The 23982-nt window shown below is 42.5% G+C and overlaps 1 protein-coding gene across 1 annotated transcript; it reads right to left on the bottom strand.

Moving 5' to 3' along the window:
• Positions 1-994: 994 nt before the first annotated feature.
• On the bottom strand, positions 995-23510 carry hip1rb (huntingtin interacting protein 1 related b). Its single transcript, XM_040019754.1, has 32 exons — positions 23074-23510; positions 13406-13469; positions 12597-12739; positions 12380-12436; positions 11672-11752; positions 11496-11572; positions 11236-11297; positions 10579-10719; positions 10431-10488; positions 9937-10012; positions 9616-9783; positions 9472-9527; positions 9312-9384; positions 8819-9002; positions 8621-8709; positions 8404-8520; positions 7990-8091; positions 7629-7823; positions 6630-6777; positions 6413-6499; positions 6196-6303; positions 5880-6016; positions 4922-5032; positions 4757-4815; positions 4563-4593; positions 4373-4435; positions 4146-4246; positions 3847-3952; positions 2908-3031; positions 2760-2821; positions 2298-2540; positions 995-2052 (listed from the first exon to the last, which is right to left on the bottom strand). The coding sequence occupies exons 1-32, from the start codon at positions 23164-23166 to the stop codon at positions 2044-2046; spliced, it is 3225 nt and encodes a 1074-aa protein (XP_039875688.1). The 5' UTR covers positions 23167-23510; the 3' UTR covers positions 995-2043.
• Between the last annotated feature and the right edge of the window lie 472 nt (positions 23511-23982).

Below are 23982 nucleotides of genomic sequence, written 5' to 3'. Positions count from 1 at the left end.
TGGTGGCAGAGAGGCTGGTCTGAGTATTTCAGAACCTGCTGGGATTTTCCCCACACAACGTTATGGCATGGGCATGTGTGACTGCCAGTGGAAGTGGGTCACTAGTGGTTGCTATCGATGTGACTGCTGATAGAAGCAGCAGGATGCATTCTTAAGGGTACAGAGGTGTACACTCCGCTCTGATTCAGCCAAATATTGAAAACTGATCAGACAGCACTGGACAATGCAAGTAGATATGACATGGCCCAATCCATACTGATAAAGGAACCAAATTTTTTGCGAAAGGAAAGAAATCACCTGATAGACCAGCTTTTCAGTTATTACAAACAAAACTGAGGGCAAAGAGACCCACAAGCAGTAACTGAAGGAGTCTGCAGTTATGGCCTAGCAGAGCATTGGGAACACAGGATTTGATGACGTTGGGTATGGTATGTGACGTATGGGTTCCACTCTTCGGTCACCAACTGTGAATGATTTTAATCCAAGTATTAAAAATGATCCATATTTGTTCGAGCCTCTAAAAATCAGTAAACCTTGTATTAAAGCTGAAAGTCTGGAGTTCAGTCATTCTGATTGATTTAAATACACTACAAAAAGTTGTCTTTGTTCAACAAATTATGGACCTAACTGTATTTGTAATATGCCATCTGCCGCTCTAGATTTGCCTCAGCTCACAATTTATAACCATAAACTAACGCCTGCTGCATGTGTGGTCTGTGTTCATCTGTACGACTGCAGTAAAGAAAGACTGAAAGCTCCTGGTCCCCAATATTTACTAGCATGTCTAATCTTTGTTATTGGTTTTAAACTTCAGCTGTTGTTAATATTACCAGCGTGACAAAAATAGCTATAATCAACAATCAGATATGAAAAGGTTACTGATGAAATCTCCTTAAAATCATCCGTAATCTGAGAAGAGGAGGAATGAACACAATGCCACATTAAAATCAAACATTTATTGTTCATTCATGTTACAAGGAAAAAAACCCACCAGTATCTTTACTAAAATATATTAATAGATCTGAGCTTATAAAGACATTTCATACAGAGGAAAGAACAGAACCTGTAAGACCCTATAAGAAAAGGCTCCCAGAGGCAGCAAGGACTTCAACACCTTGATATCATACAACTACTAAAACCTAAATCTGCAGATTCAGCCTGAAAGAAGCATTTGATAATTAAGGACACCTACAGCCAGTATGTGTGTGCAAGCACTACAGCATCTATTTGACATAATATCCAGTTTCTCTGCTAGTAAAGGGGTATTTAAAGAGATGAGTGTAGCTATAAATACTTTGCACACTCCTATACAGACTGTATGTCTCTACAGGTATCATTCAGTGCACTGGTACATCACTATTCAAGGCCTCTGAGACAATCTTGTATTCTTGAGAAAGAAAGCAGTTTTACACAGGACATGAATGGTGTCCATCGTGAAGGCGAAGCTTGGAGGTATGTTAAACTTGTGAAATGTGGATGCAAGCGATTCCCCCAGTTTTCTTTAAAACCCACCACACCACAAATATCATACAGTGTACGCTGAGAAAACTGATGTGCTCTGTGACAAACATCCAAAACAGCGAAAAAAAATAACCCCAAAACAGAAAAGAAGATGATCAAATCTAACAATCCTACAAGTTCAAGATATGCTGTTGATTTGGGGTCAGTGATGAGGTTTGCATTTTAAAAAGCAGGAGTAGTGTTTAATGGTTTAAAATTATATAGAGAAGAAAAAAAATACTTTAAATACAACCAAAACTTTATTATTTACCTTTTGTTCTCGATGCCTAACAATAACATGAAAATAAAATAATAATAATATAAAAAACAAAAAAACAGACATCAAGCATCAAACATCAGGCTTCTGGTCCATTTTGGCAAAAAAAGGAAAGACAAATAAAAGCAGGACACGGAGACAATAGAAGCAGGATTAGAGGATTGTCAGCATGCAACTTAAAGGAAGTGCAGGTTCACAAAAAGGCTGTCTTCCTCCTCTTCAGTCCAACCATCCTGTTAGTGCTTCTCATTCTTCTGCTCAGGCATTTATTTAAACTGCACCAAAGAGGAAAAAAAAAAAAGAAAAAAAAAGTTGATATTCAGAAAAAAGCCACATTTTCATTTTCTAAATCCAGCAACACCAAGTGGATCACATGTGGTGTGAGATTTTGAGCCCACTACATTCAATTAGATTTTTTTCCTGAAAAAGCTGATGTACATCAGATAATATACCGATCAGACACATTCCTACTGTGAGCAATAATCTGCAGAAAAAAAAAAAAAAAGAAATTAAAACTCACACTGTATGCAAATTGATTTTTGGGTGGGATGTTGGGTTTCTGGGCCAGCGGAGGTTTCTTCATGAGACTGGGCTTTAAGGGTTTTGGTGACATGGTGACAGGATTGACCAGTGAGGAGGTTTCACCGTTCCCCTCGGCAAGCTGGTCCAGAGGAACTCCGGCTATCTCGTAGTGCTTCTTCCTGAGCTCGCCCAAGCGCAGACGCTCATTGTCTAGCATGCTCTCCAATTCTAACACTTTCACCTGAGGAGAGGGGGGGAAAAAAAAAATTAAGTGAGGTTTTTGTTCCTGCATCCACCACATTAGACCAGCAGAATTACATAAGCTGTGCAGCAAAATACAGATTGAATCTCACTAAACTCGATATGAACAATTCACAGAAATTTGCTGAATGTGAGATTTCCACAGCCTCACAGTCAGTAAATATCAGGCAGGTATGCTTCAGTATGCCCCATGACTAACCTGTGACTCCATTTCTTCTTTTTTCAGCTTAATTAGCGACAACCCAGAGAAGTCCATTGTATCTGCAAATAAAAGGTGGGTGAAAGAGCCATATTAGATGCTCATCAGAGTTCATGACGGTCGGTTGCACACATCAGACTCCACTCACCTTTGTCCTCCAGGTGCTCCTGGCCCGTCTTTGTCGAGGCCACCACGTTAGCTGCCATTTCGTTCACGTGGCGAGAAGCCTGCTGGAGTTTTGTCAGCTTCTTGCTGTGGCGATCTGCCTTAACCTGAGAGCACAGGAGAGTGTGGTATGAGACAAGATTACACTATTCAAACTCTAAAGCCACAAAAGTCAGTATTTTTAATCCATCCATTTTCTAACACTTATCAGGGTGCAGGTTGTGCCATCTACACCTGCCACCTCCAACAGCTTCTCGAGAGGGACACCACAGTGTTCCCAAACCAGCTGAGATGCGCAATCTTTCCATTACTAAAAATAAATAAAATTAACTTCCCGCCCAGGACAGGTTTACTTTTACCATTTCCCCATGCTGGAGTCAGGCCTGGGGTAGGGCACTATGGTCCAACCTTAGCCCACAGGGCCCACCTTTTCAACACCTGTAGGAGGTGCTGCTACATCTCCTGAGAGGAACTTTTTGATTTTAGAAAGAAGAACCCAGGCCTGCAATAAAATAATCTTTCAGATTCATTGTGTTTAACATACAGTAAATTAGCCCCAGTTCTAGCAACTGTTCAATGTGTGGTCCTTCACTTAAAGTCAATAAGGCCATCTAAAGCCACTGAAGGAATAAACAGGAAGTAAATTCTAGTCTAAATTCAGTTTTATGCAGTAATATTATTAATGTAACATTTTTTTAATAATTTTGGGGGCTTTTTTGGCTTCATTTCATAAGGTCAGTAGAGACTGTCAGAAAAGCAGAGGGAGAGAGCGAGAGGGGAAGACATGCGGCAAAGGGCCGCGGGTCAGATTCGAGCCTGGGCTGGCCACTCTTAGTAGGATGAACAGGCGATAATATGCCACATGGCTGAGCTAAACCGGGGCCCTAATATAAAATCTTTAACCTTTGTGTGTACATCTTACCTTTGAAGCCGCCACCAGCTGCGCCGTGCTTGCAGCAATCTCATGAGAGCAGACGATCAGCTCCTCATATTTTCCCGTGTGCAGAACCACCTTATCAGCAGACTCTCTGTGAGAAATCAGGCAAACACGCGACATTAATGCTTCAGCCTATGACAGGCTACACTTCCTGTTAAAAGGTCGTAAATGGATACTCAGAACAGCTGTGGATGCAGTTCCTGTTGCTCAAACGGTGCGGACCATTTGCTTGAAATAAGAATCATCATTCATTTCAGATGCAAAGAAATTCAATGAGAACTTACACCATCTCCGTGGCTCCCCATCCCACCGCCTTGGCAGCAGAAATGAGTCCCTCTGTCCAGCGAGAGTTTTTGGCATAGAACTCCCTAATGGTGGCTGCGCCCTTTACAAGAAAAACACCAGCACAGTTAGCCGATATTTCTGAATGGAACAGAGCGGCCCACTCTGATTTCAGAAACGCAAAACAAGCTGCCACTTTTGGATTCAAAGCGAGAACAGTGTGACTCACCCGCCCACCCTCGACAATCTCCTTCTGCAAGTCGGTGGATGCTATGACCAGCATGCGGATGGCCTGGGGGAGATGGAGGAGGATAAAAGCACAGAATAAGACTAAAGAAAGCTAAAGGTTTAGTTGACTGGATTATTCAAAAAACAGAAGTGTAGTACATATGCTAATGAAAGAAATTAAAGTACAGTACCTTCATCAGGTCTGTGCAGCTGAAGAGGATCCTGTAAGTGCGGGGTGGGGGGTACAGAGAGTTAAATTGCTTTGGTCTTTAATAAACATGGTGATACTAATAAGAAAAAAAAATATGATCTGAAGAAATCTTCTTATAAGATTGTGTTTAATGAAAAAAACAAAACAAAACAAAAAAAACCAGGATAAACAAACCTTTCATTGACTTCCAGTTTAACTCCTGTGGTGTCTTTTCGTGCCTGACTCATCATTTCCTAAATGTACAGGGAAAAAAAAGGTAATCTCTTAAAATTAATACACTGCAGAGTACAAGTCTGTTCTTCACAGATAACATTAACATCTTCAAGTTAGAGTACTTACGTCGATCCTGCGGACTGCCTCCTCAATAGCTGCAGATGTTGCAGCCATCTCCTTGTCGACCAGGTCTCCCAGCTCCTCCTGACGAACGTCCAAGCCCTTTGGCCGCAGCTCCTGGATGGTACAAGCGGAAGCGTTTGGGAAAAAGTCAATAAGACCAGAAATAATATTTTGTTTAAACCTACACAGGTAAAAACTGGAGCCTGAAGTAGAGCTCAGTGGTAACGTGTATGGTTGGTTACATTGCTAATAAGGAGTATAATTCAATAACTGACTCTTTAAGAAGGCTCGTGTTCCCAAAGAAGCCAGGTGAAAACTGAAAGGATTACCACGTCTAAATAAACCCCCCAAAATATTATGTATTATACGATTATACTGCAGACTGGACTTAAATAATCAAAAAAAAAAATGTTTAAAATCTTTCAGATTGAGGAGCAGGCTGGTTGACCTTCTTGTGGAAGTCTGTTTTTTAGATTGTCAAATAGTTCATGTGTCAGTAATCCACCTGAGTTTTCTACATTCACTCTGCCTTTAAACTCTGATTGCTGACCTACATCCTTACCACTTCCTGTTTTTAACCTCAAACATGAAGATGGATCATTTAACATTTAACAGTGTAAACATTGTAAAGTGGCCTCATCCTCTGGCTTATAGGAATGATGCGGTATGATAGCAGACTGACATGTTGTACAATATTAGGGGTAATATTTTTCTAAATGTAATAAGATAATTACATTTAGAGTTTTTGGCATAGAATATAATTACATTTACATTTATTATAAAATGCAGTAATATTTTTCCAAATGTCCGCAGTTTTGCCCACAAGCAGCTTCCCCAGTATGGCAGCTTCCCATGCTGTTCATATCTCAGACGGTGAACCAAAAGGCTCTTCAGGCTCAGTTAAATAGTTCCTGAATGCTTTGGAGTACATGCTTCCCATTAACTATATGTTTTCCCTCACCTGACCCAGGTGTAGGATTTTCTGTATGATTATGCGAATGGTGGCTGGGTCTGCCTTCTGTAGCGTGGCCTTGGACTTCATCTCCCCCAAGAACAGCAGACTCTGAGTGCCACAGCTTCGGCAGTTCTCCGTCAGTTCTGCGGGGCGTCGAAGATTAATCATCAGTCATACTTCTGCATCATTTATGCACCGAGTAACTAAATTCTAACATGTACTTAAAGACTAAAGGCTTGCATATCAGCATATGGTGTGGACAATAAACACATTTTTTTTTAAAGTACAAAGTTAAGAAAATAGCCAAGAAAATATTCCTTACTGTCGGCATGGTCAGTGGGTGCCATGTGTGCAGTAGCGCTGCCGTTAACAATTGTGTCCGCGGTCAAGTGAGAGAACTGGGTCAGAGATCTCAGCAGCGTGCCAGCATCTGGTTACAAGATCAGACAGTGAGAGGGCAGCAGGCCATATCAACGAGGATTACCGAGCAGCCACGAGGTCAGCGGGACCGAGCCAAATCGGAAGCGGAGAGAACTCACCGCTCATGTTTCTCAGATAATCTGCATGGCCCTTTTTCACTTTGTCGATGGAGCCAAGTGCCGCCTCCGCCCGACTTATGAGGTAATCTGTTTGGAGGACAGCAAAAGATTAGAGGCCGCTCAATCTCTGCAACAGACATATCAATATTTATGCATGTGGTCAGCAAGCTAGGGACACGCTCTCTGCCGTTTTAATTTTTGAGCACAGGAATCGGACCTGGAGAGCTGGTGCAGCGTATATGGAGGGGATCATCCAGCTTGGCAATAGCATCTTGGATGATGGTCTCAGCTTCTGTTATAGTTCCCTGCAGCAGGGCAAACTGCTCCTCCAGAAGCTTCTGCTTCATCTTCTCCTCCTGACTTGTCTACATTTATACATACACAGGTTTACATACAGGTTTATGGCACTATTAAAATATACAAAGCATGCTGCTGGAGAGCTAGATGTAAATGTCTGTGTACAGCCACAGTGTTTTAGTTACTTTCAAAAATAGTTCAAAAAGGCAGCAGATGTCGTCTTTATTACATCAGGATTTCTTTATATTCACATTTAGTTTAGCATCTTTTTCATTGCTTTAACTTTGTGTTGACTTTATCGCACATTTACTTTACTCACTATGTCTGGTCCAATTATTGTCTCTCTGCTGTAATTTATCTTCTGAGCATCAGCCTATAGCTCGCCTGTCAACATACTTTTGCTTAGATTTTAGAGACTTTAAAGTAAGAACGTTTTTGTGATATTCATACTCTTGTTACATCTAAGGACTAGAGACCAGGTGGCAATCTCTGCTCACAATGGAAAAATAAATGTTCCCAAACTGTCTGAGGAGTGGTTGTTGGAGGTTTCTGGCTATTGCTAGGTGAATTTAGTCTGTCGCATTGCTGCTTTAATGTGGTTGCCACTGTTGCAGCAGTAATAGGGAAAAAGCAAAAACCTTTACTGCGGTAGAATGAGATAATTAGATGGTCAAACTTTTATCCAACAGCTTATAAGGCATGATGTGTTAAAAATTTGTAACTGTATAGAAAACAAAGGGTATTTGGAAACCTCAGATCTCCAGGTGTGCAGGTGTAAATGTAACCATATAGTACTAATACAATGGACTGACTGCTGCATTTCTGGGACATTTATTCATGATCCGGGTTGCTTTGGCAAACAGGTTTAAAATAGCACTCTGCAGAGACCGCTGAGCTTGGCTCTTGTGTCCTGACTGACCTTCTCCTTCAGTTTTCCCTGCAGCTCTCCCAGCTCCCTGCTGGTCTTATCTCGCTCCTGCTGAAGCGACGACTGCTGCAGCTGCGCAGTCTGCCGCAGTGATGACAGCTCAGCCTCCTTCTCGCTCACAGACCGCATCAGACGCTCCTTCTCCGTCTGCAGAGCCGTCATCGAGCTGTTAATTTGCTCCGACGTCTGGCAAAAGAGAGAGCAGTGAGCGGAGCCCGGACAGGCAGATGGCTGCAAACGTCGGAGGAAAAGTCCAGGCGGTAACGTGCAGCACACCTCCAGCCTCCAGACAGAACTGACGACTAAATCGAGATGAGTTAGCTAGACGCCATGAAGGTTACCCCATGCTCACCTTCTCGCTGCTCTGCAGAGTCGCCTTGATACGGGTCACTTCTGCCATCTTCTCCTCCAGCTCTCTTTTCACCCTCTCCACCTCAAACCTCTGCTCTTCCATCTACAGTGATGGAAAACAGCATTAATCTTCTATACACATAACTTGGGCCAACCTTTGTGTCTCTTTTCTGCACTGGGGGAGATTTCATTTTAGGCCTGCTTCCAGAACAGAATGACCGTGCATTAGAAGTTAGTGAAGGTTATTTCTGCCTGTACGACTTACTGGGGCTCACCCCCCAAAAAAACCCAAAAAACAGAACCGATTCTAAGGGTCATCTAACCACATCTTTATTGATATATATACACTGAGGTGTTAAAACTCCTCAACATGGGAGGTCATCTTTATGGGGAAAAGAGCAAAAACACCATCAACCTTCATGTCAGATTCCTGCTTTATTCGATCCATTTCGAAGGTCAGCTGCTGTTTGGTTCTCTCTACTTCCTCCTGGGTCTGCTGGGTTACTGACAGCATCTTCACAGTGTCTGCACTCTGTCAGCACATTAACACACTTGATGTTACAACCCACAGCCAGATGCTGACATCTAATTTAAAGCCAACACCTCTGGACTGGTCTGCGGTCTGTGTATACCTTCCGAAGCAGCTCAGCATGGCTGCCCACCAGCTCTGTGTGCTTCTCCTTCAGCTTATTGTACCGCTGTTCGGTGGCTTGTGCCCTTTCTGCACAGACAAGACCAAGGAGAAAGATTTTATTTTATTTATTTATTTTTTTACATTTTCGTTGATGATAACAGTCTCTCTGTAAGAGAGTATTAACTGTGACTCTTACTTTCAGCCTCGACGAAGGTGGTCTGTAAGCTCTCGTGTTCAGTGTTGCGGCGGCGGGTCGCTTCGAGCTCCATGCGCAGCTGTTCATTTTCCACAAGGGCTCGTTGTTTCTGCGCACGCTGTTCTTCCAGCTCTGCCTCCAAACTGTTGATCTGGGATTTGAGCTGCGTGATGTAACGCTGAGCCTACAGGAGGAAAAAGAGACATGAGCATGTTTATATAAAAAGTTTGGGCCAGCTAATCTCCTCTTCCAGACATTTTGCATGAAAGCTGAAGTTGTGTCTGCAATGTCAGTCATCTCATTCAGAAGCTACTTGCCACATTCTACATGTCAGAAGTATTCACATCCTCCCAACACATGACCCAGATTCTTTTGCACAGAGCTAACCAAGCCCTGCACTGTCAAATGCAGACACACACACACACACACACACACACACACACACAACTGTCTAAGTCCATGCAACAGGCCATTCACTCTCAACAGCTCTTACCTCGGCTTTCACCCTCTCCAGCTCTGCTCTCAACAGCTCGAGTTCCCGCTTAAGGGTCTCAATCTGGAGGTCCCTGCCGGAGAGAAAAGAGTCACATTCAAAGAAACTCCCGACACCATTGAAACAATGAAGGCTCGCAGTTAAAAACAGGCTAGCTCACCTGTCGTCAAAGCCTCCATTTGGAGGTCCGAAGGTTTGATCAAATATGTCCACTTGCTGAAAGCGGGAATCAGTAAATGTAACAGACAGCTCACACAGCAGTATGGTAACACCTGAGTACTTGAGTGGGTGTAGCATGCCGTACCTGCGGCTGAGCCTGTACGCTGGAGGTCGTGACGTTGTCGACCTCGATGAGCGGCTCCGGCTCGTCATCGTCGTCATCCTGCATCTCCGGTTCATCCTCATTGGGGATGACCACCACTGGCTTCACGTGTTTCGCCAGTGAGGCTGCATGCAGGAAGTTAGGCGGGGACTAAGAAGAGAAGACATTAAATTTTATGTACAGATTTCTGCAAATTTCAGACCGCAGATGTCAGTAGGGGGTCTGTGATGAAGATGTTGACGCCCCAAAATGGAGGCGGTCACTATCATCATCCTGCCTCCCCTCTTCCCCCTGTGTTCTTACTTCAGGCAGCTTGGGGATCTGGATGAGTCTCTTGAAGTAGATCATCTCTTTGGCTCTATTGAAGAAGTTCTTAAGCCTGGAGGACAAAAGAAAAACAAGCTTAACTTTAATATTCACTTCATATTTATGCACAATAATGTAGCACAAAGACAAACTTAGACATGTGCTACACATACTCTGCAGGCTCCATTCTCTTCTTACATTCGATCAATTTGTGCTTTATAAATAGCTTCGATTTTGTGACTTTGTTACTCGACTGTGACAATGAGTGACGAATAAACCCTGGAGCTCCCTCTGAACCTTATGGCTACTGAACATAACATAAATGCATTTGTGTCACCACCTGACACAACAAAGGGCGGGGGGGGGAAGGGATGCATTTGCATTAGTTCCAAGAGCTGCGGGGACTGGGAGCGGCAAGATTAAGTTGCAAAGCTTCCACAGGTATTAAAAACTTTTAATGCAGTCACCCTTCTTTACTCATAGCCACCTACTTGTGGAACTGGTCGTGGAAACGATCACGATGTCCTTGCAAAGTATCAGCAGGGAGACCTAAAATTGATGAAATGGTCCAAGCATTTAAATCAATAAAGTCACAGAACATTAAATGACATTTGATTAATGAATAATAATCATCTTTACAGGCGTGCAGCTTGAACAGCAACTTGACGGCAAAGTGGTAGAGGTGACTGCAGTCCTGGATGACCTGGATCAGCGGAGCCAGGCGACACTGGCTTGATGTGAGAGTCGTCATGGCGAGGGACGAGTTGAGCTGTCGGAGCACTGATAGAGGAAAGGAAAAAAAGAGAGAGAGCAATTGCTACTTAATTAGTTGGCTGCATTTTATTTTGAAAATTTCTGAGTTGAATATTTTTCTGGATATGACTCAAGGTCTATTGAGGGCAACCACATTGCAAAATTCTGTTTAGTCTGATACGTGTTGCCGGACCTCCGCCCTGCAGGGACTGGGAGGATCATAGCATTACTGCTAAACTGGAGGAAGTTGCTTAATGTCTTCTAATTGCAAGCATTTCCTCACGAGTAAAAAAACAAAACAAAACAAAAAACAATGACGAGTCAAAACTGAGCCAAGAGTAACTGAAGCCACTTCATGAAGAAAACAAACTGCAGTCTGTGAAAACAGATAGACAGAGCTGCTGACAGTCCTGTTTTGAAAGGCTCTTAGCTTTTGTGCATTAATAGATAATGTCAGCAGGCAGCAGCTCTCAACCTTGACTCAGGTTACGCCTCCTTGGAAGGACAGAGGGGAGGAAAGGTGGGATGAGTTTTTGTTTTCACCTGTCTCGGCCAGCCGCAGCTCTGCGTCCATGTAATCAAACACTTCCACAGAGAGCTGGAAGCTGCAGGAGAGAAGTTGATACCTTTGTTAGACTGAAAAGGACACGCACTCAAACTACAACCCTGCGAAATGACACAGCAACTGGGCCTGTCTGTTTATTTTATTAACAAATGCAGCTGACAGCAGTATAAGACTGAGGAAGACAGGGATTTAAGGCTACACAGGCACTTAAAGCTCCATTAAATATTATGAAACTCACACATTATTAATGTCTGTTCCTGCAGCGCGCTCCAGCTCTTCATCTGTGATCTCCAGGTTTGCTGGGATATCGCCATGCTACAATGAGGTGCAGCTTCATGAGATTTGTAATGCAAATGTGGTTGAATGATCCATTCACATAAAGTGCATGTAAAACATGAGTGACGGTGCATTTACCTTCGTATGAAACTTCAGTTTTGTGCAGAGCAGCTTCGAGTAGAGAGTCACCAGCTGTCCGTATCTGTCATGGAGGTTGCCCTGAAAACCCCAAGGAGTGAGAAGAGCATGGGTTAAATGGGCAAGAGGCATTTTCGAGTTAATTCATCATTAAAAGAGCCAAATGTTGACTGAACAATGTAGCAGCTATAAAATATTCATTTCTGGATTTGACTGGGAAAGAAAGGCTCAACCAACAACAGAGAGAGGCCAATGCTTTTGTTTCACTTTATTAATCCCTAAATTATGTAAGAAGGAACTAAGGAAATTAGCCACCTGTAGCGATGACCAGCTGGCTAAAATGGTGGACGCTGGTACAGAAGAAAGCGAAAGTGAAACAAGCCATGGCTGTTTAATGATGAAAGAGCTTCAGGGTGTCACACTGTTCAAAAGCAGATTTCAGGTGGCATCATATCTACCAGACAGAGCAATTTTTAGATGATCTCAGCACAAGGGCTTGCCACAGCAGGTCACTCTGCTTGTATTCATTTGGCATTTCTTATTTATGCCCCATAAGTTTAAAAAAAAAAAAAAAAAAAAAAAAAACCTCAACCAGCTTTTTTAAAAAAAACAAACAAACAAACAAAAACAACAACAACAAAACTCTATAAAATTGCCTTTATAAAATTATGATTAGTTTCTGAACTATAATAAGATCCAAGGACTCACCCATATTTCCCCAATTTCAACCATGGAGCTGTAATGTCTCGTGCAGTCTTGTAGAACCTGTGAAGACAACAGGCTGAATGAGTAAAAACTCAAACTTTACTTTGTCGTACAAATTATTCAAACAGTCACAGGTTTTAAAATTTTGCCTTAATTGCACTCCAGCGTCTGGTGCTTTAGGTAGTAACAGAAATGCAGAGGAGGGTACTTGGTGCCTTACATTGCGGTGCCCGTCTCGCAGGATTTTGTGCAGCACATGGCAGAACTTCCAGCAAAGGATGGAGCTGCTGGGAAAAGTGAAGCCCAGAGCATAGGACCAGAAGGTGAAGGCTCCCTTCTCCCTGTGAGTGCCCAATATGATTCCTGTTGTCCTTCATTAAGGAAGCAAAAACCATCACAGCACTGTGCATTTTAAAATCCATTTATTTATTTCTGGTAAGCATTAAAGACACAACGATGAGCAAATTCAACTTGAGTCAGATGACATCATGCATCTCTCCCCTCATGTTCCTGCAGCATATTTAAAATCTGTTTCTGTGGCCTTGTTTTGCTTCTAATAACATGGTTTCCAGCTTTATGATAGATCTGAATCAGCTCTATCTGGGATCATTACTCACTAATGGATAGCCACAAAAAGTCTCTCTGTGCCGGTTATGCTCAACACGAGCTCAGCTCTCGACACGATGACTAAAACATGTAATGAAAAACAAAGCTGGAACAATCATAGAAATATCACAGCCTTTTCCTGACCTTCCTGCTGTTCAGGGGTTCCAGCCTGCTACTTGACCAGATCACTCAACTTCTTAAATGGCTTCTCTAGTTTGCTGTGCCTCATAAAAGTGACATGCTCTCTCATATTCTTTGGAGTGTTTGCTTAATCAGGTGGCGTTTAACGCTTCCGTTTTCCATCAATGTCCCTTTTTATTTTAAGTGAGGACTATTTTAAAAAAAAAAATTTGTTTAGAGGTGGCAACTACCATGTCAAGCCTGTGTGCAAGTCATTTTGCTGAGATTTATTATTGAGGATACGTCGAGCATGTTTCTCTTTCACAGGTATCTCAGTGGAATTGATGGCTTTGCTGATGCTGCTGAGCTGAAAGAGAAGCAGAGAAAGGTTGTTAGAGCCTGAACGTCTTGATTCTCCACCCACACAAACATCAGTTCCATTTGCAGGACTTACAATAGACATAACAAACATAATGCATTGCACCTTAACTGGGAAGCAAAACAAATGATAACCAGTTGCACAACATTGACTGGAGTCAAAGGAACAGTGACTGCACTGTGTACACAGTAATGTACTGATGGATTTCTGGCTCTCCTCTTTTGATTAGACTAATTTCAACCCACCCCGCTGGTTACAGTGAACTAAATTTAGCTCACAATTGGACAAAGGTCATCATAAAAGTGCATCAGTGTGACTGCACCTCATGAACTTTCCCTTCACTTTTAGTGTGATCTCATCTTTAGTAAGATAATCCACGTTTAATGTTTCTGTGCCACCCAAGTGAGACAACAAAACCACTTAACTTTATTACTGCTTTTCTGTGGGAACTCAGATCAGAAGAGACCAACCCCACATGGAAAGATAATGTCTGCCATTACCCCGCCGATGAGGCACGTCAGAATCTGAGTGTCATCAGATTTACGGGACACAAAGCGAGCTGATCTACAACCTGCTCGGCAGGTAAAGCGAGCACCGCTGACAAAGGAGCAGGAAGGGAAACACGGAAACACACACGGGATCAATCTCCTCCTGGGGATTTACGTATTTTAAATCAATCACAGGGAGAACACACAACCACTCAGTGCCATCATCATCACCTCTATGTCTCGACAGTGGTTTCTGGATCATTTTCATAGTTTTTGTGATAAAAATATTTCTCAATAGGCTTCATTTAAACATCATATTCTTATGCATTTTATTTTATTTTTCAGAATCCCATCTGGAAATAAATTTGCTCTCTCAAAGTGACATTTATTATGATCAAAGCCCTATTAAACAATTTCTTTAACATGAGAGCTCAATCAAGAAAAAGACAGAGCTGCGTGCATAAGTTTACTTTTTCCCCTCCCCCCCACAGTGTGAGACAACGTGTGCCCAGCTGCTGTTTCATGGTACATTGCCACTCACATAAAAGCGTTTTTCCCCCACACTATCCAGTTACTGAAATCAGCACAGAAAGCAGTGGTCAAGGCTTTGCAAAAGAACAAGTTATGTAAACAAAACAGGTACAAGCCCAGCCTGGATGAAACTCAATGTTGTGAACTATATGATTTCCAGAAAAACGTTTGTAAAAACAAACAAAAACTGCAATCTGAATAGACGTTACAAATGTGTCTGTAGGTAGAGCACGAAAATGCTGTACAGCAGAGCCATGTAGAAGTAACATGTCTGATAAAAATCACTGCTGACCATCGCGTTTCCTTTCGGGAACATAAAGATTGATCACGATGCAGTCATGAGTGATTTCAAAGCAGAGTCTAGACAGCACAATTACGCTGGACCACTGTGATCCCAGTCATCGCTAAATTTAGGCTGAGAGGTGGTCCTGATACGAGTCAGCTCAGTGTTGGGATATGCATGTGAGAATCACAGTGGGAATAAGGGGGGGGGGGGAAAGAGGACACAAACATTAATTTCCAGACTAGTGTCCCACTGACGTTTCGCAATCAACCAGACCTGCTTGTTTCTGTCAGAACATGCAAGCTCGCAGCAGGTTAGTGAAGTGGAGCAAACTGGAAAAATACACAATAGCTCTGAGGAATTTAAGATCTGGGAGGTAATTTGGACAAACATAAAAGAACACAAATATAATGCAAAGGGACATCATCTTGTTTACTTGATTGGCCTGTTCAGAACCGTCGAATCCTCCTGTGCATTTCTGTCTCTTTTTTTTTTATTTTTTTTATTTTTAACTTTTTCAATGCAGGTTTTTAATTTAATCACTGAGAGAATAATTTACGCACTCACAGATGTCAGCAACTTCCTGGATGGTGACAGCAGAAACTTAATATGGACATGAGGTAATGTAACAAGTGGATAAACTTGCCTATGAAAAAACAAAAGCCTGACCACAACATAGAGTGTAAACCCAGGACAGTGGTGGGAAGGTCCTGGGTTCAAGGTCCAGTTTGAGGCCTTTCTGTGTTGAGTTTGTTTCCCCCACAGCCTAGAAACATGCTCGGTGTTAGGTTTACTGGTGATTCTAACCATCCATAGATCTGGACGGTTGTATGTGTAAGTCCTGAAACAGATTTGCAACCCGTCCAGGGTGTACCCTACATCGTGCTCTGCATCGACTCCAGCCCCACTGCAACCCTTGAATGGATAACCAGAGGAAAATAGATGCATGGCTGAAGTGAAAATGAGCGTTAAAGCAACAGTGTCCACTGCAGCTGCTATCTGTACTTTTCTTACTGCATTTTTCCTGGTGAACTGTGCTGCCCCTCCATTTTCTGCTCTGGCCCACTTGTCAACCAGTCAGCATTCGACCAACACGCAGCATCATCCACATCAAGCAAGTTGCAGTTGGGTTTTTGGATAACTGCCTGTTTGCAATGGTTGAAAACTGCTCTTAATAGTCAAATACTGCAACACTGCAAACTGACTACTTCAGTACCGTAAACTAAGCTTTGGGAAGTGGCTGTAATCAAGCATGTTCATCCATCTGCTGTTCTAACCCAGGAGGAAATAAGGAAGCAGCCGAAGGTAACGTTACCCTTCAGCTTTACTGATATCATTACGGAACCGGCTAGCAGCTACAACTAATAAAAGATCATGTTAGTGTTATGAGTCCTGTCTGTAATGTTATAATAGAAGGTGTTAATTTAACAAAAATTATTTCTCTATATAAACTTTCTAAAACTGCATCAACCAGTAGTCTAAATTACCAACGTGAAGTCTGTTTGATCAGGAATGAAAATATTTAGCCCAGTCACCGAACACAGGACAACCTGCTTTTTTTTTTTTTTTTTTTTGGAATACCACACACACACCTTACAATTATGATAATTATTTTTTCTCTCTGTCAATCAACTTTAAAAACCTACTTAATTGTTTTGTCTTCATGAAAATAGTACCAAGTATTTTCCTGAGCATTTGTATGAAGCTTGAAATTCTAGCATTGTCACTGGTCCCCATCACATCACAGCTGTTGAATCCAACCACATTTGTATGATTTAGGAGGTCGGCTTTAGAACGAGTGCACTGTACAAGAGAAAAATTGGACACGCAGCTCAATCACACCCTCCCTTTTATCACAAATTACCTCTCCTGATAGAAAAGCTTTTTAAAAACACAAACATGTGACCAGAATATACAGTGGAAGCTTAAAATAAAAGCCTTGATAAGACCCCGGTTGTCTAAAACACTGACCGGGGAAGTCCACACCACAGTAACGTTTGTGTTTTAAACCATAATCACGTATCAGTGGCAGCTCTGCTTTATCCAACAAAACATTATGAAAGCTTCTTTAATCTGAAGGTCGCCACCACGCTGATCCATGCACACAAGCTCCAGAAGAAGCATGGTCACGCACAGGAGAGCACAGAGGGGCTACTGTGGGTGAAGACTGAGGTTCAGAGTTAGAGAAGGGGTGTAGCGCTTAACAGGAGACCCTCCCTTCCCACAAGCTTCTGACGCAAATTAACCGCGAGTCCCTCGTTTTCACAGTGCGAGTGTGGCTGTCTGTGCGACAATGAGGGGCTTGTTGGAGGAGGAAGGCCGTCAGCTGGGGTAGAAGATTGGGTTGGATGGGGGCCGCGCTCTGGCACACAGAGCCTGGCACAGAGGCCTCAACAGATGGCTGCTGAGCAGCGAGGCTGCAGGGAGACTCTCATAGTACATTCAGAAAGGCTGACTGTCAGAAAACAGCGAGACAGCCAACAGGACAAGCACATGCTTTATACAGTTAAAAAAATGATAAAAGTACATTATATGTGTTACAAGCAAAAAGATTAATTGCACTAAAATGGAAAACAAAACAAAACAAGGGAACAGAGTATCACACAGTGGATAAAACAAATGATGGTGGCTTTGCCATTGGAGCGGATAACATGTATACTGAAAAGGAAATTGGATGTTTTTGAGAAGGTGTGGAGACCATTTGTGAATTTTGTAGAAGGATTTGTATTATCTGAGGAGGACGAGGACTGAGGGCAATGACATTTGATTTGGGATAATGACAAATTTAGGCCTTTAATGGAGTGATAAATCTGATGACTTTTGTTTTCTTTTTGCTGTCTGAGAGGAGTGTATGTTCATGTAGTATTTAGAATGTTGGACTGTTTGCAAGTCATTAAAATGTAAAAAATAAAAGATATTGTTGGGAAAAAAAAAAAAGTACATTATATGATTTACAGCCACAATCTTTACTGCAGCACTTTCTAAGCTGTAACGGGTTAGCACCAGTATACACACACACTCTTAAATGCCTTAGGCAAGGAACAGGTGCTGGTTTGGCCCACAGGGGTCAAACTAGCAACCATTCACAAACAAATAACAGTTACGTTAATTTATTTTTCAATATTTGCCTGCTTACTTGTTGGGTCTGCACAAATCCAAAAAATTAATGAGATCAAATATCACAATGAACATTTTTATTTTGAAAAGCTCCAACAAGAGACGGTTTGGACTCCAAACTTAAAAAAAAAAAAAAAAAAAAATCAGATAACCCTTTAATAAAAACGGCATCGGGTAATTTCTGCTAATCTATTAATCAACTGCAGCTCTTGTTAGTCAGCTTCTCCAGCTACCTGCATTTAAATTACTTTTATTTTAGTGTAATTTTCTTATTAAAAACTGCGAGAGAGCGAGAGCTCCTTGTTTGTAAAGCTCTGCCTCTACCCACAGCACTAGGTCTCACTATCTAGCCTCACATCAGCCTACACCAAACGCTCCTACACAGCGATACCATTTCCTTATGGCACGGTAAAGTCAGATGAAATCCAAACTTTCTACTAACACAGCCATTCAGTCCGAGAGCTTCAAACATGCTGGCACCGTTTCCTGGAGGCTGGTTCAGATGTGGTTAAACCCTCTGACCAGCACAGAGGAGAAGTGACAGAAAGAAAAAGCCTGGACTAATCCCTGAGGCCTGCCATACGGTCTGCTGCCAGCTAGCATTACTACACAGTGCACACCCCAAGCACGCAGCTTTAATACCGTCAACCTCCTTACGTCTGAGCTTACCTGGTCGTCTCTGGCTTTCAGCAGCATGTCCATGTGCTTGGACATTGTGGTTTAGATGAGAGTGCGTGAAGTTAACAAAGTCAAATGACACCAGAACTGTTTCACACTGGACTCAACGCCCTAAGGCACGAGCACTTATTGCTGGTTCTTATCAGCTTAATTCAACAAGAGTGCTGCTGAGGCTCTGGCTGACAAGGTCAAGCGCAGACATGAACACAGCTCACGTCTCTTAGCTGAGGTTACCTGCAGGTAGAGTTAATGGTAACAAATCACATGACTGGCATACCAAAAAGTGAAACCAGGGTCAAAAATCAACCAAAGAAATGGAGAATCAAAGATTTCAGTGATTTTAAATATCCTCTCAGATCAAATGGCCTTTTTCATTTGGTGTTTTATTAACATCTTTTGTTGTTACCTTGTTTTATGACCGACTCATTCTGCTTCTCCCACATCAACACAGGCAATAAACCTAACAGTACTCCACATCATATGTCTTATTTTGTCCTAACAGAAACGATGTACAGGGAGCAAAACAAATACCATATCTAAAACAACCTCCCAACCCAAAAGCAAGTTCATTTGACTTTCACCCAAATTATAATCCCTCAGATCTGGTTTATAATTCACTATTAATGCATGAAAGTGGGAAATAAATGGTGTTGTTATTACCAAATATAACTGTACCATCGGTCATGGAATCGCCCACCCAAACAGCAGCATCAGTACGTGGTCTCCAAGGGTGCCAAAGCCACTCTTTGAGCTACCTCCTGCAAGCAACCCCACCCACCTACTCTTCAAATCCTCAGTTTCAGAGGTGCAGCCAATCAGAAGATAAGCCTTAAAGGAAGCAGGGAGAGAGCTTAGGAGGATGAGGTAAGGAGCAGCACTCCATTCGATGTGGAGGAAATGAGTCTGAAATCCTCACACTCTTTAGAGGAAGCTCATTTCCACCATTTCTATCTGCACTCTCCTTCTTTTAGTCACTACGCAGAGCTCGTGTCCATAGTTGAAGCTTGAAACGATAAAGCAACAGTGTTGCTCGTCTTTCTCTTCACTACAGACCCAGCGCAGCACCAGTCACCCTCATCCTTCTTTCCTTCCTCACGTAGACAACTCCAAGATACTTAAACTCCTCCGCCTGGAGAAACTCATTTCCAACCTGGAGTGGGCAAGGCACCCATTTAAAGCTAGGAACCATGACCTCAGACATCCAGGTGCCAACTTTAACCCCAGCATTTCACACTGGATGCAAGCAGTAGGTCATCGGTCAATGAAGTCAACAGAACCGCATAATCTGCAAACAGCACAGAGGAGATACTGAGACCACCGAACCCGCCTGAAGCCCCACAGCTGCGCCTAGAAATTCTGTCTATAAGAATTATGAAGCAAATTGGTGACAAAGCGGCAGGCCTGGATAACACCTACCATAGGAATGAGTCAGAGTTGTACACCTCCACGGGGAGGCTGAGGAATGTGAGCCCCAAACAGAATGAAGGTCGACTTTAATGAATCTATCACCACAATGTCCTTCAATAAGTTTACAAGCTGGAGCAAACATGAATAGTAACAGCTACAAGGAAAACAAAAAGCCAACAAGGCTCATATTTAGTTACCTTTAACAGGACTGGATGAAGTACATGCATTAAAAAGGTATGATGACAGTGTAGATGAATGAACTTAGAGTGAACACAAGGGAAGAGTAGCTGCAGATATGGAGATCACTGGGTCATGACTCAGTTTTATAGCTAACTGAATTATCTTTATTGCATTAAAATAGCAACAAAACGTACGCTGTTCGCTGAGCTGTTAGCTCGTGACTCACATGCCGTTTATTAATATTAGTAGCTGTGGAACATAAATATAATGAAACCATGGCTTAAACATCTCAGCACCAAACCATGACAGCAGGATTATCGCTGGCCTGTTATGAGTGAAAATATAAGGATGTCACAGGCAAACAGGGCTTGTTATGTAAATATAAAGAATGTGCACATTCTGTATCAAAGTCACTTCTTGTAATAGATTTTCAGCACAGACCAACAAGGCTGGAACTACTAAGAACCTAAAAAACCCAAACTCTAATAACATGCAGTGACCTGTGGAGTAAAGTGGCTAAACAGTTAACCAGAAACCTTTTCATTCTCTCTACTCCCACTGAGTAGCTGAATTTGCCTTTTCCTACTCCCATCCCCCCTTTACCTCTGCCTCTCATGGGTGCTTACTCAGGCAACAGGAGTGCAAACAGTACAGCGCGCACAAAAACACACAAGCTGCTGTGCGAGACGGTTCACCTTGGTACCGAGGTCGACGTGAAAAGCCGAAACAGGAGGAAAGAGAGAGAGAGAGAGAGAGAGAGAGGAAGTAAAAATAATAAAAAGCAGCACCAGAGTAGCTTCAGTCTCTCAGCTCTCCCTACTACATGCAACAGCCTCTTTAATATAACAGGATTAAATTAAGAGAACACATTTTATCAACACTATGCAACATTTAAAGCAACAGTCTGTATAAATTGTATGCAATTAGCACACTATTTGAGACAGGAGTCCAGATTCCTCATTCTGCCAGGACTTCATTTGCATTTTGACCGGGTACGGTTGTCAATGCAGCTCGACTGCAGCTTGAATTTTATTTATTTGTTTGTTTAACCTTTATTTCACCAGGAAAATATAACTCTGGAGATTTAAAAGTAAAAATCTCTCACAAGAGTGGCCAAGCCAAGACAAACAGCAGTACATTCAGCAGAGCACACACTGAGGAAGAAGTACACAAACTAACTACACTAAAACACAGCTGGTGAAAAAAACAACAATAAAATAAAGAATTTATAAACATCAGCGGCAATAAAGTCAGTCATCAATAAAAGTAATTGGCTTATACTTCATTTCTGATATGAGACAAGCTTTAAAGTTGTAATAAATCTTCGTGCACCAGCATGTGTAAGCATTGTGAAGATGTGCAGGTAAATATCACCATCACTATAATCCAGCAAAGACAAAGGTTAAGGCAATAAAAAGAACAGAATGGACTTAATGGTGAAGTAAAAGGTTTCTCACTAGTTACTGAATGTGAGGCGTAAAAGAGAGAGTGTCAATTATAATCTTAAGTACTTTTATTGAGATACTAACTCATTCTAAGAGCCCTGAACTGCATGATCCCACCAAAGACTGTTTATACATTAAATAAATAACAGTGGCCCTAGACACGATTCCTGTGGCACTCCTCTATTCATATTAAGTACCCTGGAAATGACTCCTCCTACCTCCACACTCTGAAACCATCCAGCAGCTTTTCTTTCTGAGGACCCCGCACTGAAGTATTTGCTTTAGGAGTTTATGATCCACTGTGCCAAATCCCTTGACTAGACCTGATTATGCTGAGAATTTGAGCAGCTCCCTGAAACCCATATTTTACGTGCAATGTATCGTTTGACACAAAGGAACATAAACTACAAGTCTGACAACAATGCCTAGTTTTGAAAGCAAAGCCACACCTGCTTCTTGTCATTTGCTGAGCCACAGTAGTCTGAGAACCTGAGCTCCACCTCGCTACACGTGCGTCAAAAGCAAATAAAACACCGAGTAAAACACACGCCCAGCGGAGGAAACGCTCCACTCAGTTCAGATAAATTAGGGCTGTAAGCCTGACCGGCCGGACAGCTGTTTGTTTAGTTACTTAACTCGCTTCGGCTCTGGTGTATCTGTGTTCTCCACCTGAAAATGTAGCCATAGAGTCTCCGGGGCTTTAGCCAATAACACGAATGCACAACATGAATACACCAGTGCCCGGGTTAGCTCTTCGCCATGTATGGAACAGTGCAGTGGAGTAAGGCGCAGAAACCACAAAGCACCTGTTGTGTGAGGAATGAGGGCAGCCTTCATTTCTTCACTGCACACATTCAAAAGAAACTGAGGTGATGTTGAAGGATAGTTTGTCAAAGTTAAGGGTCTATTTTTCATGTTTGCAAAAAACAAAACACAAAAACCAACAAAGAAACGAAACGTGGAGGTGGTTTAGGAAAAAAAACGTGGAGAGAGATGCCTATACTAGGGGAAAAGGTGGTCAAACCGGAAGGACTAGATGAGCATGATACCGGGATACCAATGGACTGACTTCAGTGCGCAATGGCAAAGCACTTTCAGCATTGTGTTTAAACAGTCCAAATCTACAACGCTATGCCAAAGAGTTTGTACTTATGGTCGGCTTAATGTTCCAGTATAGGCCATACAGTCAGTCAGACACACACACACACACACACACACACACACACACACACACACACACATAGAGGGGGCATCCCTCGTGGGATCTTTCAGTGGCCACTGGTAAAGCTGCGACGCCTTCTGGGCAGTTAATTCACTCATTAAACATTTAATTTGGGGACAGGGATTGTGGCCTATCCAGTAGATATTCACTCATCCTCTAAAGCCACCGAAGGCCTGAATAAAACCCAGGTTTACCGTCCATCCCACAGCGGGCATTAACCCGTCGTTTCCTGCATATTTACCTGCTGCTTGTCAAAATGATCCCTCTCCGCGCCGAGCCTGACCTCAGTCCGCTTGGATTTCACCCGTGTGGGTACATGACCTAAGCTGCTCATCCTCTAGATTTCACTTCTTTAATTTTTTACGATGATGGCTTTATTAAGAAACAGTCACTCCCCCTCTTTACGCAAAAAAAATCACCAAAAACGTCCGAATGAAAGCGAAGTTCAGCAGCGGTCTCTTCTTCTATGTAGACTGCGGGCTGTGAGCGGGGGTGCCACGGTCATCTCCAGACTGCCGCTTCATTACTCTGATGCATCACGGCTGAAGGAGGAAACGTTAATGCGAGCAAATGCGGTGAGTTCGCCTCGCGTTACGTGGACGGATCCTCCCCCTAAGGTGGAGGAAATCATCTGCGCGTCCTCCTCCGCTAAAGTCATCCTCCTACATGAAGGTCGTTTTCTTTTCTTTTCTTTTTTTCCAGCTGTAATGATTACGGCGCAGATTTCACGTCGACTCTTCCCTTAAGAATGCCAAGTATGTGTTTTTGGCTCTTGCTGTTTTTAACAGTCTGCCTCTCGCTGTTAGCCTCCAATGGCGTCCCCTGGGGGGCACAGCCCCCCCCCCCCAACCAGACTGGACAGCCCAGGTGCTACCCCCAAGCTAAAATAATAAAATTCAATCAAATATCAAATGTACAATTATGTTCTCACAGTGAAGCCCAGATATCCGAGTGTAAGTGAATGCAGCATCGGCTTCTGCACTATGAGCATCATGTTAGCAAAGAAAGAGGCACTGCAGAAAACAATTTTTCGGTGAAAGAAAATGAGAGAATAAATGTCCTGGTAAGCAATATTAAGTTTGTTGAGTTTAGTAAACTTCGTTGAAATTAGAATACCAAGGAAAGAATAACACTTAAAGAATTATTGTAA

This window comes from Simochromis diagramma, unplaced genomic scaffold (assembly GCF_900408965.1).
Source record: "Simochromis diagramma unplaced genomic scaffold, fSimDia1.1 OVJJ01000822.1, whole genome shotgun sequence".
NCBI classification, from domain to species: domain Eukaryota; kingdom Metazoa; phylum Chordata; class Actinopteri; order Cichliformes; family Cichlidae; genus Simochromis; species Simochromis diagramma.
The sequence above is the reverse complement of the archived record's forward strand: the minus strand, read 5'-3'. Positions and strand labels throughout refer to the sequence as shown.

Excerpts from the sequence above, each read along its gene's own strand:
- hip1rb (XM_040019754.1), bottom strand. The coding sequence starts at position 23,166 with ATGAGCAGCTTAGGTCATGTACCCACACGGGTGAAATCCAAGCGGACT. Across the intron at positions 12,740-13,405 it reads GAAAGAGAAACATGCTCGAC|GAATCATATTGGGCACTCAC; the intron begins GTATCCTCAATA and ends GAAGGACAACAG. Across the intron at positions 9,003-9,311 it reads TGGAGAGGGTGAAAGCCGAG|GCTCAGCGTTACATCACGCA; the intron begins GTAAGAGCTGTT and ends TTCCTCCTGTAG.